The 16723-nt window shown below is 20.4% G+C and overlaps 1 protein-coding gene across 3 annotated transcripts; it reads left to right on the forward strand.

Moving 5' to 3' along the window:
* Window positions 1-3280: 3280 nt before the first annotated feature.
* Window positions 3281-13830, forward strand: LOC122719234 (carboxypeptidase M). Of its 3 annotated transcripts, XM_043944886.1 has the most exons (10): window positions 3337-3363; window positions 3485-3722; window positions 5384-5625; window positions 5988-6121; window positions 8268-8404; window positions 8808-8995; window positions 10651-10946; window positions 11783-11959; window positions 12799-12891; window positions 13351-13830. In XM_043944886.1, exons 3-10 carry the CDS (start codon window positions 5385-5387, stop codon window positions 13531-13533), a joined length of 1449 nt encoding a protein of 482 aa, XP_043800821.1. In that variant the 5' UTR covers window positions 3337-3363; window positions 3485-3722; window position 5384; the 3' UTR covers window positions 13534-13830. The 3 variants fall into 3 exon arrangements, with proteins under 3 accessions (XP_043800820.1, XP_043800822.1, XP_043800821.1); XM_043944885.1 differs by having other exon boundaries at window positions 3281-3722; XM_043944887.1 differs by lacking the exon at window positions 3485-3722 and having other exon boundaries at window positions 3300-3363.
* The last annotated feature ends 2893 nt before the right edge of the window (window positions 13831-16723 follow it).

Here is a 16723-nt window from a genome sequence, read left to right on the forward strand (position 1 = left end):
TCTTTTATATTTTATTTAATATGACAATTGTAACTTCAATAAAATAATATTATCCTATAAAACTACCACTTATTATCCATTCCATTCATGGTCAAATACATTTAATTTTATTCACCTATACAATTTTATTTCTTATTCATATTTAAGACACATTCGAAAATAAAATGAATATCGATACAGGTCAATATTTGTCAATAATTATTATTGAAAACAGTATAATTCAATTATAATTTCTTTGTACAATCTGAAAATAAAATTTCTTCTCTAATTCATTCCTAGTTCAGTAATTACATTTATACTACTTTAGAAGCTCATACGTTCTCCAAGCCTCTGACCACTTTTATGTACGCATTAATGCTCACGAATTCTCCCACGAAACTAACCCCTCTTACGTAGCCGAACTCTGAAATTGCATTTGATAAAATGAAATAGCGTAGTTGTGAGTATATTAAAATTAGAAGCTGAAAATATTCACTGACCTTTAAGAATGAGGTCCCGTGGTCATCTCAAGGTAGATCATCGACCGTGAGAAGTTCTCTTCTCCAACCTCCCCCACTCTATCCCCTTACCATCACCCCCATTTTCCCCCACTTCCACTCTCAACAGCTAGTATCATACACCGCTGTGACACACTTCTGACTGGAATTTTTTTCAAACGTGTTCCATACTTCAGGGTTCAACGATTCATCCAACAATATGATCTGTTACTTGGTAAGCATTGCTAGTAGGACACTGGTCTCGATAGCACTTGGAACGTGTACAAGGGCTGCTTCGAAGATAATGCCTGTGCTCTTCCTTCCTATTGGCCCACCAATTCTTAGATTATTGCTTATCAAAAAAAATTATACAATGGTATATAATAAAATTCTAATATTACATATACAATATGTTATTTAATGTTATTTAATATTTATTAATGTAATTACATATTATGTAATTACATATTAATGTAATTGTTAATATGTTAATTTATTATTAAATATCAAAATGTAATAATTAAATGGTAAATATTCGTTACAAAATAAACTATTACAGTGGAAAGTTTTAAAAAAATTAAAGTGAAAATTAACGTTTTTTGACAACTTTCACTAGTTGCATTCAGATATAACTGTTAATTTGTATAAATTATATTATCATTTGACTTACGTTTCGCTTTTTTAAATTTACATAAAGAATAATATTTCGATACAATTAAATATTCGATATAATAAATATTATAATTAAGTGAGAAAAATATACATAATAATAATATACGTATATAAAGATATTTTAAAAAAATAAATATTTTTTTGTAAATTGAATATTTATTTCTATACATATAAATAAAGTTGTATAAAAATTTAAGTATTAACGTTATTACGATTACTGAGAATTTAAATTTTATTATATTTCCTTCTCTTTCTTTTTCTTTCTCTGTCTCTATCTAATTAAATATAAAAAATTTAAAGTATATATTAAATTCATTTATTTTAAAATGAAAAAATTGAAAAATTTAAAACAAATGAAATTATTTTTAATGATATTGAATTTTCGAAATAATTTCTGAAATTGTAGTATAATTATTTTTTATTTAAAATTTTTTTATTGAAAAATTAAAAATTAAAAGATATTAATTAAAATTTAACGTTTATTTAAAAAATTTTAATATAACAACTAATTTATATATTTATAATCATATATTTATAAAAATCATTTATTATAATTATTTTTTTGAATTATTGATATTATTCATTTATATCTGATTTATAAAAATGTATCTAATATTTTTTAAACATATAATATTAAATAATATTTTGTATATATTTAATATTTTTTATATGTTTGACATACTATCGATATTATAAAATATTATCGAAAAAATATTATAATTTTATAATATGTAAATCAAATGAATTAGAATATTTTGGAATTATTTATATAGTTTACAATTTTTTTTTACATAATTTATAGAACTATACTAATTTAGAAATTATAATAAAACAGAAAAGATTTAAAATAACAAAGCTAAAAGTGTTTATATAAAATAGTATTCATTTATGAATGAAATGAACTTAAACATTTTCGTTTACATTTTGGTTTCACTGACCTTTTTATATTTGCAGGTCAACTATTAAAAACGCTTTCATTTATTCGAAAATTTCGAATGGAATATCGATTATTTTGTTCCATTTACTTTCTCTCTCACATTCGTACGACACCATTATTTAAGGTAAACTTGTACAACCATTTTTCGTAAGTCGTGTTCTCTTTTCATATTTTGTAAAGTAGGTTTCTCATTTTACGCGAGAGTTCCTCTCGCATATGCGGTCACATGCACGCAAAAAATTTGGAATTCAAGAATCTAAGATGTAAAACCGGATTTTTACGAAAGAAGTACCTCTATTTACAGAAAGGAACTAATGACGTTTTAAAAAAAGTAAAACGCGTATAGAAAAAGAGAACGGTATGATTATTTTTCTCTCAACTTACGAGAACTTAGATGAAGACGAAGAAATGAAAAAAAAAAAAGAAAAAAAAAAGAAATAAAAAAGTAATCGAAAAACAAATTTAATTACACATTCGATAAAATTTATTTATTTATTTAAGTAAAAAAAAAAGTTACTTAACATCTTTCAAACTTGTTTGAAACGAACGTATACGCGTACTTATATACGCACGATAACGGATACAGGAAGTGAAAGAAAGTGCGCGTAGAATGTATTGGAAATGTAGGATAATGATTTAAAATATAAAAAATGTGTATTGTCAAGCGTGACCTATTGAATTTTCGTTACATACTTCCTCTTACTAATTATGCATAGAAAGATAAAATAAAACGGATTTTTCGAAATATGTGTATCAGGAAAATGAAATTTTTCGCAGAACTGGAAACCAGAGAGACAGGTAGAAGTGAGAGATGAGAATGAGAAATTGATGAAATGCCAGGGAGAAAGAAAGAGAGAGAGAGAGACAGGAGCATAGAACGAAGAGAAGAAAAGAGAAGAGAAGAAAAGAGAAGAAAAGAGAGAAAAGAGAAGAGAGGAGAAGAAAAAAGAAGAAAAGAGAAGAGAGGAGAGGAGAGGAGAGGAGAGGAGAGGAGAGGAGAGGAGAGAAGAGAAAAGAAGAGAAGGGGCCAGAATGACACCGTTCGCGTGTTACTCATTGTTTTGTCGAAAGTAGTAGTAGTAGGGCGCAATGGTGTTAACCACGTATTTATTAAACGACGAAGAAGTAGTGGTGGCCGTTCTAGAACGTCAGATGCTAGCGACGAAGGAAGTGGCTTTCATTAGTAGTGGTGGAGGTGGTGGTAGTGAACGCGCGGCACACTTCGCGCTTCTCTTTGTAAATTCTCACAGTATCACGCACCACGGGTTACTCTCGCAGGTGAAACAAACTGTTCGGTTCCGCGTATCATCCGCGGCCAATTATTTTTCCTTTTTCTTTCTTTTTTTTTTTTTTTTTTTCTATGATTCTGCTCTATGCAACCGTGTTCGTTGGAAAATAGAACGTCCAATGTGTTCAACCGCGAAAGACGGCCTCGGCCTTGCTGCTGTTACCAGTGTACTATGCCATTGAAAGGATCCGTCTGAACGAAGAATCAGATTTCTCTTCGCAACCTTTTCCGTTGCTCCACGTGCTTCACATCCTTTGGATATTTTCACAACGTTTCTCGCTTTACATGTTTACATTTCATCGGCTCAATTCAGTTCCTCCACTATTTTCCCGCATAATTCGCAAATCAGGTAATTTATTCTTCTTTCGAGAAAAACTTGTTTATCTTTCTTATTATATTTATTTATTTTATTATTTGATTGTATGAACGCTTGTATGTATTATCTTTGCTTTTTTGTATTAATCTTTTGCTTTTTTATGTTATTAAATAGAAATGTCGTGGTGCAATCATTGATCTTGTTATTCGATTATTAAATCTGTTTGATTTAAATGGCGCGGCTAAGAAACATATTTGTTTAGAGGAGAAAATATAAAGGAGAAATATAAATATGTAGCAAACCTGTTTTAAAGATGTAGCTGAAAATTAGACAATCAAATTGAAACTCGAAAATACAATTCTATATTCTATTTCCTAAGTATTCTATATTATATTTTTTGACAGTTTTTTTATTATGAATTTAATAAGAATATTATAATTAATAGGATATTATTAATAGGATATATTTTTAATGATATAAAAAATTTATTAAAATTAATTATAAATATGTAGAAATAATGAGAAATATCTTATTTATAAAAGAATTATATTTAATAATATTTTGTTATTTCCATGTTTATATTAATAATTATATATTATAATTTTAATAGATTATAATATAAAAGATAATGATGTTATTTTATTAAATATATCTTATATTACTAAAAAAAAAGCTATAAGTTTTTAATATATAATTAAATAATAATTATAATTTTTAATATATAATTTATTTAATTTAGAAGTATAATCAAATTAAAATATAATTAAATTTAATAATTGTCCCAAATATATTTAAATCATTTTCTCGAATACAGCTAACCTTTGCAGATATTTTATAGAAATATTCTCTGATTGATCGATGACTAATTTCATCCGTGGCCAATAATTGTAACCCAATTTTTTTTTTTTTTTGGCGAAACTTTATATTTTTAGATACTCGTCGCGACTCCATTTAATAAATAATTATACTTTTTTGGGCACAGATCGATCCTATAAGAGTATAAGAAATAGCCAACATGCGTTCAATCTATCTATAGGAAACATAAATGCATTGCAATTTTCTTTAGTTCCTACTTGTTCGTTATTATTTACATAGAGAGATATCAAACCTAGATCTGATTTTATGCAACGTATGAGCGTGAAATGATATCATTTTATAGTCATTTTATCTATTGTATACATTATATACATATACTTATACTGAAGATATAAAATAAAAAACTTATGTGCTTAATAGTGTTAAAGTTATAAAATATTTATATAAATAAATTTTTCAATAGTTAAAAAATTTGTAATTTTGAATATTATATATATTAACTTATGTTAATCATAAATATGTTATAATTGAATTGATTTGATACATAAGTGTACATTTAGTCTTTTTTTTTAAATTAAAATTATTCTCTAGTAAAAAAGAATAAAAATCTATTAAAGAATTCTTTACTGTACAATCTTTTAATAATAAAAAAAAAATACTATTAATATTTTATTTTATTTTTGACAATCACAGATGTTAAAAAAATTATGATATCTTTGATAAAATTAAAAATATTTTGTATATTATAAATATAATTTAACGAGATTCTTAAATATTTATAACATAATATACTATCGTATTATTTACATTTATATTGGATATTTTTGTTAAAAAGAATGCAAAATTTCTATGAAATAAAGTACTTTTTTAATTCGCAGAATGTATGGACCGATTTTCTTCGTTTCCATTCTTGGAGTATTTCACGAAATTGTCGCTGCCTCGCAATATATTAACAAAGATCTCACGAATCACTACAATGCTCGTTTTCACGCTTACGAGGAACCGTATAATATCGACTATACATATCATAATTATGAGCGAATGAGCCGTTTTCTTCGAACAACCTCTCTTCGATTTCAAAATCTCACTGCCTTATATTCTATAGGAAAATCAGTGAAAGGTATGTTTTTTAAGAAATTTTTCTTTTGAAAAATTCTAAATAATTTTAATATTTTAATAATTCAAAAATCAAAGACTACCATTTCTACATTGCATTAATTACATTTATTTTACTCTAATCCTTGAATTACGAATCATGGAATATGGTGAGTGAATGGAAAATAATCCGTAACAAAAGATCTAAAGTTATCTAATTTTTGTCATTTATTTAATATTTTATCATCGATGTAATCAATGGGCTTAAAGATTATCTATATCACATCTATATCGAATCGCAACAATAAAATATTAAAAATTTATCTGTCTTTTTTGATGTAGTAACAGATAATCCAAAAGATATATATAAATATGTATATTTTATAGGTCGTGATTTGTGGGTAATGGTTGTTTCTTCCTCGCCTTACGAACATATGATCGGTAAGCCAGATGTGAAATATGTTGCTAATATACATGGAAACGAAGCCGTAGGTCGAGAATTAATGTTACATTTGATTCACGTAAGTATATAATAATACACAATGTCACAACTTCATTAATTCTGAATTTTATAAACGTTCTCAAGAAAAACACAATTATTTACATATAAAACTTTTAAATATACAGTTACGTATCATTTTCTTACATATAGAATTCATTTGTAATATATTTATAATATATATTTATATTTATAATATATACTAATAAGAATTAGATGAATAATCATAAACTTTATGATATCTTATAATTATATAATGTATAACTTTATAATTTTATAATTTTATCTTATCTTATCTATCGTGTATTATTTATATTAGGAGAAAATAAAAAATCAAAATTTATATGTTTACTTTTTAGCGAAATGAAAAAAATTTGCTTCTAATCTTGCAAATTTATTTTTAAAACATGTACAAAAGATAATTTTCATAAAATTAATTTTTAAAATGATATAAAGGTTTTGATGTTCCAACTTTTTGTTTTTCCTTTATAGATATATTTTTAAATATATTTTTTCTTATTTTTATTATATTATCAATTATATATTATCAATTATGTCATTTTCTTCATAAATATATTGATATTATAAAATGAATATGTAAAAAACAAAATAATAATTTTTTTCAATCCATTTCAAACCCATTTCTATCCAAATCCACATTTCTTAATCTAAAATTATCTTTACATAATAAAAAATATTATTTTTTTAAGATAAAAAAAAAATTAAATTATATTACTGAAAAAATTTATAAAATCAAGGAAAATAATTTTTAAATGATTCACAATACGAATTCTTCAAATAAAATTTATTGATAAAATTCAGATTTTAATAGCTTATATATTGCTATAGAAGTAATTTCATTTGTTATTAAAAAATTTGTTAATAAATACTAAAAATTTTTTTTTTATTGCTCTGATATATATATTATATAGATATTGCTATTCAATGTTAATTTTTCAGTAATTTATTTCATTAAATATTTTAAAATAAATTTAAAAAAAGTAGAAATTAAAGCCGTTTTATATATAAAATAAATATGAGCATTTTGATAAAATTCGGTTATATGTATTAGAACTCGCTTTTCCAACCTGTAGGTCACGATCCTCGAGAGGATCGCAATGTGTTTTCTAGGAGGCCTTATTTTTAATTATAATTATTTTCATAGAAAATTATACAGATACAATTATCGTCTTAAATAAGTTGCAAAATTAAAACTATTATGTTTTTAAAAATCTATTTTTAATAAATATTCATTCTTCTTTTTTCATAAGATAAAGATATTAAAAAGATATTTTTGTAAAAAAATGAATTATCAGAATATTTAGGGAAAAAAAGAAAAAACTATTAGTAAACTTATTAAACTGCGAATATTATATGTAAAATCAAATTTTTATTTATATAATAAAATGGAACTTAAATAGAAATTTGCTTCATTCTTTAAACATCATAATACATATTTTGATTATTTTGCACTTTGTCGTATGCATTGTATTAATTTTTGTATATTCAAATATTGCATAAATATATATATATATTTAATATTGCGTTAAATCTAACTATTAAAATAGAATAAAATAAAAGAGATCGTGAAAAAAAATATTGCAGATTAGAATATTTGAATGTAAAATGTAGAAGAAAATTACATTTGGATTCTTAAATATGATTTTTTTCTTTATTATATTTAATACAATTAATATAGTAAATATATCATAAATGTTAAATAACATATATATTACATAAAATATATTTTTATTCGCAAAAATATCAAATAAAAATTTTATTTCTGCTTATTATTATATGTCCATCTAATACAAAATTTGTTAAACTTTTTGCAATATAAAAAATTATAACATTTTAAATTCATAAAACATTTTAAAGTCATTAATAAAACTTATTAGTATTAGTAAAACTCATTAATTTTATATTTTTATAAGATGTTTACATAATATGTTTTTTTTAATATTTAAAAATATTAAAAATATGTTTAAAAAATATGTCAAAAATTTATTCAAATAATAATTTAAACAATGTAGAATCTTCTCATTAATATAATTAAAATTTTTAGATTATTATTAAGATTATTATTATTATTATTATATTAGATATACATATATATATATATATATTTTGTCATAATACATGTAACAAATTTCATTTCTTATTTACAGTTTCTTGTTACGAACTATGGATCGGATCCATACATTACGTGGCTCTTAGACAATACTAGAATTCATATTCTTCCATCAATGAATCCTGATGGTTTTGAAGTGTCAAAAGAAGGATATTGCGAAGGTGGTCAAGGCAGGTAAGATTTTCCAATTTCTTCAATATTATTTGAAATTATTATCAGAAATACTTAAAAAATAAAAGAAATAGAATTTCATCTCTTAATAATAAGAATAACTCATAATAAAAAAATATAAATTTTTTGGGCCTATGTATCAAATATATATTTATATTTTCATTTTATTCGTATCTTTTCCTTTATTAAATAAATTAATAGATACAATTTATAATTTTACGTATATTATCATATATATTACATATATATATATATATCATATATATTATCATTATAATTATTATCATAACTCTAAATATATTGTAACAAATCATCGTCAATAATTATATATCTTACTTTAAAATTTGAACAAATCATAAAATCTTAAGATTACAATTTTTTAATTTTGCATGTGATTTCTCTTTAGATACAATGCACGTGGTTTCGATCTAAATCGAAATTTCCCCGATTACTTCAAACAAAACAACAAAAAAAGTCAACCAGAAACAGAAGCTGTAAAAGAATGGGTTTCTAAAATTCAATTCGTTTTATCAGGAAGTTTACATGGAGGTGCATTGGTTGCTAGTTATCCATTTGATAACACACCTAATTCGCGTAAGTTTGTTTTTATATATATTCCTTTTTCGTGTTAACAAGTTCATTAATTTAATTTCTTTCGTATGCAATGCAAGTACAAGATTTACAGATTACAGTTAAGTATGCAAATTCAATTGAGTAGAATTATCAATATTTTACTTAGTATCATTACTTAATATCATTTCAATCAATTAAATATTATCTTTAATAAACCATATACCGAAGCCAATATTTTGTCCAGTCTTTATGACAATTTTGAAAATGAATTTGGAAATAACATTGCATATGAATTGATTTAGAGTTATTATCGTATTATTCTTAATGTTATTAATATCATCAAAATATCTTTTCAATATTTCCATTATCTTTTATAAAAAAAATTATGAAGATCCAATGAATAAAAATAAGAAAGATGATCCAATTTTTTTATTGGTCAAAAAATCTTTCAAAAAAAAGGCATTTTAATAATATCTGTTAATAACATTAAGACAGCTCTAAAAACCATTCTACAAAATTATTTTCAAAATTTTCAGTGGCCAATATACTTTGGGGAATATATACTTTAATACTCAATAATGAAATACATAATAATAATACATAAATAATAATTTTACCATGCATTTTATTATTAAATCTCGTGTATCATATTTGAATTAAAGGATTTTCAATATTTATCATATTCTGATCTATTTAAATAGATCATTAAAAATGTAAATAATAACACATAATCCATTACACATAATCCACATTGATAATAAGTTAATTTAATTGAATTTCATATAAATAAATTATTTCTGCTATAATATATGTTACGTAGAATTGTATTACATAATTAATATCATTGAAAGCAACCTGATTGTATTATATAACTTTTCATGCTGTCAGGAATATGCCGGTCAGCGCCATTATGTGCAGGTATAATATATACATTTACAAATCAGAAAACTTGTCTTAGCGCTTCTATGATATTCTTGTATAATTCATTCGTGAAAAGAAGGTTTGGCAGTGTTTACATCATTGCTTCAATTATATATCATTATTTATATCGAACTATCATTTATATCGAATCCATGTTTAAAACTATTTAAACTATGTTTTAAACTATTCTTGATACAGATTTTACCGTCACGTATCAAATGTGTAATTTAAACACGTTGCAGATAATATAAACATCACGGGAATTTCCTATTTTATAAATATTAACATTTTCGAAGAAAAAAAATGACGAAATGAAAGAATTCGAAAATTCTAAACAATAGCAAATATGCATATTGAAATAATTTCTACAGTACAACATTTTTTTTTTTACAAATTTGATTTTTTTTTTTTTACATTATTTGAAATATAAATTTCGTAATTATTTTAAAAGTTTTTTTCTTTACAATAATATATTCATACAATAATATAAAATTTACTAGAAATTTTATTCAATTTAAAATTAATGTTAAGGAATAAAAAATAAAATAATTATTATCAGAGTATATATATATATATATATATATATGAAATAATAATTACATATAAAATATGAATAAATGATAATCTTTCTTTTTTCTTTTTTCAGAACAAACGACGAATTAACTTATTTTAATTAATTTATAATAAAATTCAGATTTTATAAAAATTTTAAAAATTCTTAAAAAATAGATGCAAAATTTATACGAATAATTTAGTGTTTCAGAGTTATACTTCGGCACCGAGTATTTCGCCGGATGACGATGTATTTCAACATTTATCGCTAGTATACTCTCGAAATCATGGATCTATGTATCAAGGACTGCCTTGTTCACCATCTCAACCGGGATTCAAAAATGGTATTACTAATGGAGCCCAATGGTATCCACTTACTGGTGGCATGCAAGACTTCAATTATGTGTGGAATGGATGTATGGAAATTACATTGGAACTTTCATGTTGTAAATATCCACCCTCTTCTGATTTGCAATTTTATTGGGAAGAAAATCGCGTGGTAAGTTAAATTAAATTGGAATAATTATTTTAAAAATAATTATTTAAAAAAATAATAAATTATTTCATATTCTTTTTACAAATTATTTGATGCAGATTGTTATATTTAAATCAATGATAATGTTTAATGATAATAATTTTTTATTATTTTATCTACTTATTTATACGAAATGAGATGACTCCATTGTAAAATTAAAAAAAAAAAATATTATATTAAAAAAAAATTAATAAATATCAATAATTTAGGAAGTAACAAATTTTGGAAATGTATTTTCCACGTCTAAAAAATTCAATTTTTCAAATTGAAAGATATATGAATTAATTTTTCATTTTATATAATTAATAATTATAGAATGAGAATAGAATGTATAAAAAAATATACATATTTACAATAATTTCAAAGAAAACAAGTTGTAATGTTTTATAATGCGTTTGTTAATGCTCATTATACATTTTGCATGTTAATAAAAAAAGTATTTTATATTATAAATTTATTTACATTTTTTTAAAATTGAAATAAATATAAAAACAATACATAAGAATCAATTTATTAAAAAAATTTTATTCTATATCTTATTAATTATTCTATTATTCTAACATCCATATTTTTTTTAAGATTAATGTATTTTAAAATTTAATGATGTATTTTAATGTATGAAAACAAATCTTGTTATTAAAATTTAATTTTATCTTTTTTACAATTTTTTTTATATTTTATCACTTGTATTTTATTATATAATTTTTATAAATACTTTATATTGAAAAATAATGAGTTTTTTATATACATATTTTTTTTTTATATATATATTTTAATATACATATTTTATTTTTTTCTAGGCTTTAATTAAATTTTTAGCGGAAGCTCATAGAGGAATCCATGGATTTGTTATCGATGAAAATGGAAATCCCATTGAAAGAGCATCCATTAAGGTAAAATCGCGAGACGTTAGCTTCCTTACTACAAAATATGGTGAATTTTGGAGAATTTTACTGCCCGGAGTATATAAATTAGAGGTAATTTTTTTTAATTTTTGATACTTAATTTTTAATTTTACTTAATTTTTAATAAAAAAAACAATATTTACAATATTATTAATATCTTAAACATTTTTAAATTAACTAAATTTATTAAAATATAAAAATTTGAATTTAGTTAAATAATATCAATATATTATATAATATATTTTATATAGAAAATTAAAATAAAAATAGAATTTTAGGAATAAAATTTTACTATTTTAATATATAATAATTACTTGAAACAGTATAAAATCTAAAATTTTTAGAAAGATTATTGATAAATTTATTTAAATTTTTTACAATTTTAATGATCTTTAATTAATATCAAATAATAATATCAAGAATACTATTTTATAATTTTCTTAATATGTTTTTATTACGCATATATTTTATTGAATTATTAACTTTATTAATGAAATAACATAATTTTTATTAAAAATGTTTTAACTGAATTCAATGAATTAAAAAAATTATATTATTATTATATTTTTGATAAATTATAAAAAATTAAATTAGAATTCAAAAATATAGAAAATATTATATAATACATGTATTCCAGTCAATTCTCGTCACAATTTAATTCCATAATATATATTTAAAATAATTAAAATTAAGATAAATTTTACAACTTTATTAAATAATTTTAAATAATTTAATGTGTGAAAAAAATTCATAAAAAGAAATTATTGCAAAATCTCCAATTGTAAAGAAATTATTCCGCTTAAAACTCTAATGATAAGAATTAAAAAATACACAATATATATGATATATTACGATAAATAATATTTTACATTATTAGTTATTTACATAACTTCTATAATATTATGTTATAGGTATATGCGAATGGATACCTTCCTCGTGATGTAGAATTTAAAGTAATAGAACAACATCCAACATCTTTCAATGTAACATTATATAGAGCAAGTGTGAGTATTTTTATAAAATCATTAATATTAAATCATTACAAAACATTAATTAATATAAAATTAATTAATATAAAATCTATGTAAATATATATATATATATATCATTTTTATTACTAATTTTATTGTTATTTATTATTAATTTCATTAATTGAAAGTTAAATCTATAAAAATTTCGAAAATTGGAAGATACCTTTTCAATAATCAAATTAGTGAATAATCAAATAAGTAAAATAATAAACTAAAAACTTCACAACCTTGTTATTTTAAAACATTAATATAAAATTAATATTTTCATTATACATTAGTGAACTTAATTAAAATTGATATAGATCTTGATATCATTCTATTATTAAAATTAGATTAATTTTTGAAATTCAAAGTCTTTCAACATACTATTTATAAAATATCGATATATTTTTAGTTAATTAAAATTTGTTATTACATATTTCGACATAATAGAGACATCCAGGAGAAGATGAAACTGGTTCCAATTTTTATAATGAAAATAGAGATCATAATCGAGATCACATAATACATTTTCGACCACATCCTGGAACTAATACTGCAGCCGAAACAAACAGCGGGATTTTCTCATCTCTTAGTAATGGATTCAATTCCTTTGTCAATAATTGGTTTGGGTGATTACTTATAATTTAGCAAATAGCTAATTTCTTGATATTATTATTATTTCATAATAATTTCATATTAACCAGAGAAAACGATGAAACGTTGTTGAAAATATTCATCATTACTTGTTATTCTATTTTGCTACAAATGACGATATGAAATAATAATAAATAGTAATAGAAAATAATAATAATGATATCATTAAATATTGAATCGTTTTAATAAATAACAAAGATTTTTAAAAGATACAAAGAATATATAACTTGACATGTAGATATTATAGTTCAATAAATGAACAATTTTATTTTTTAATTTTGTAATTCTATCTAATTTCAATAATTTATTTTTTTATGTCTTTAAATTGATTATTTAACATATTATATTATAAATATATATTATAAATATTATTTAACATATTATTTATTGATAAAAATATTATATTATACATATTTCCATCATTTAATTTCTGAGAAAAATGTTATTGAAAAATTATTAATATAATATATTATTATATATATTATTAATATAATAATTAATTCTTATTATAAATACTTAAAAAATACGTTTTTATAATTTTGTAGGGAAACAAAATTATATCATTATTAATATTTAAATATTTATTTTGTTTTCATTAATTTTTATCTAAATTCATTTTTCCAATTTCTTAATAAATAAGTTTAGATGATCTTTTATTTAAATGAGGATCAAATCTCATAATTCAAATTAATTGAAATATTAATTTAAACAAAAATTAAATAATATGTTTAAAATATATACATTGCTCATTTGCAATAGCAATGATATAAAACAAACATAATGATTTTAAAAAAAATGTATTAGAATCGTTTTTCGAATCGTTAAAAAAAATCACATTATAATCTTGAATTAAAACATTTGATATCTCTTTTTTAGAATTCTATTAATAAAAAATACATGTAAAGTAATAAAATTTCTTCGATATCTTAATGTTCCATATCTTAAAAATAATTAAAAACAAATTTAAAATTATGTTGCAACAAATGAGTAATATGTGTGTACTTAGTTTATTTTTGTTTTTTATTTATATATTTTTGTTTTTTATTATATATTATTTATATATTTGTTGTTTATTTATATATGAAAAATCTATATGTTACATTATTTCAAAAATTCTATATGAAGTATTTCCTAATTCATAAATTTTCTCATTGAATATATTCAATATATAATTCAAATTTATATAAAATTAATTAATTATTAATTATTATTATTAATTATTAAAATTAATTTTTATTATTTTTTATTAAGAATGAATATTAATTAATAAAACAAGAAAATTAAATATTGTCGTTAATTTTGTTTCTAAAACTAAAAAATATATTAATACATATAAAAATTATTTTATTCGCAAATAAAAAATATCATTCAAAAAAAAAATTTTTAATTACAATGTTTGGAATGATACATGTGAATGTAATTTATTATATTTAATTTTTCTCTTCTCACAAAAAGCATGTCGAAACATTGTGCCTTCACATACACTATGTGTATGTGACATATAATATATATACAAATGTAATTTAAATTATCAGTTTCCAAACTAAGAATAATATCAAAAATTGACCTTAAAAATGTATAATATTCATTTCAAAATAAAAAATTATTTATTATTTTAATTATATTCCAATATATTTTTTTGTTTTTTTTTTATATAAAATATGAAATAAAACATATGAGTAAAATAACAATAACTAAAAGAGCTCGGGTAAAAAAGGGACCTGTATATTTTTCTTTGTATATTATATATATATATATATATATATTATATATAATATATATAAACATAAATTATTAATTATATTTTTTAAATAATACATTGAAGAAATGAAAGAATTTTAAGCAACATATTAATATTATACATATATTACATAACATATTATATATTATATTATATAATGATATTTTATTATACAACCGTATTAAAAGTACATATTTACGAACATATTTACTGCAAGAATAAAAATATAATTAAAATAAAAAAGAAATTATTATAATATTAGATAATATTAGATTATAATATTAGAAAAATCTAATTACACATATATATATTTATATTTATATATAATATATAAATTATATTATATATAATATATTATTATTATTAATATATTATTATATATAAATATATATTTATTTATTTATTTATTCTAAAAGACTATTCAAGTTTTTGAGAAAATATTTTTTTAGAATGTAAAAAAATTAGTATTAAAAAAAAATAATAATAAAAAATAAAAATAAAAAGTGTAGATACAAAATAATAGATATATAATAAATAAAAATATATAATAAAAAAGAATCTGTAATTAAATTAATAAAAGCGTACTAAAATTTTTATTAAATTAAGATTAGATTAGATAAAATAATGAAACAATATGTGTTCAATAATGCAGTTAATCAATTAATTAATTGCAATATATAGATTTTCACTGTAACAAAAAATGTAGTTTCCAATAACATAATCAGGTAATAAATTTTTATAAATTAATTTTTTATTAACACATCGAAATATTAAACAAGACAATTTAATATCTATCTAGAATTGTAAAATTTTTACGCTTAATTTATTTTCAAATATATAAAATAATAAATATTAGTAATTATTATGTTTAAGTTTTTTTAAAACTTAAATAATTATTTTTAAACATTATATAAACATTCAATTAAAAAAATATTATTTATTTTAATGAATATATAATAAAATTAGTATATGAACATATTGTATAAAACAATAAAAAAATACTTAAAAATTTATAAAAATAATTCATAAATAATGTAATCCTTAAATAATACATGTTTTAAAACTAATATAATATATAAAAGAAAAATTAAGTCCTTAGATTTATTAAAATAAAAAAAATGTCTAAAAATATAAAAGAGATTATAAAATATTTTATTTATAATTTATATATTTATATTTGATAGAATTTTATATTAAAAAAAAAAGCATTTGATTGATATTATATATACTTATAATATATTATTAATATATCATTATATATTTTATAATATAATTTATATATTAATATTATTTATATATATATAATAATATTATTTATATATATATAATTTAAGTGAATATAGAAAAAATTTGTATTATAAATTAAAGTACATAACTACATAATATAACAAATGCAACAAAAATTTATTTATTATACATATACACTTA

Source organism: Apis laboriosa, unplaced genomic scaffold (genome assembly GCF_014066325.1).
Source record: "Apis laboriosa isolate Shangri-la unplaced genomic scaffold, ASM1406632v1 scaffold71_cov137, whole genome shotgun sequence".
Taxonomy (NCBI): Eukaryota; Metazoa; Arthropoda; class Insecta; order Hymenoptera; family Apidae; genus Apis; species Apis laboriosa.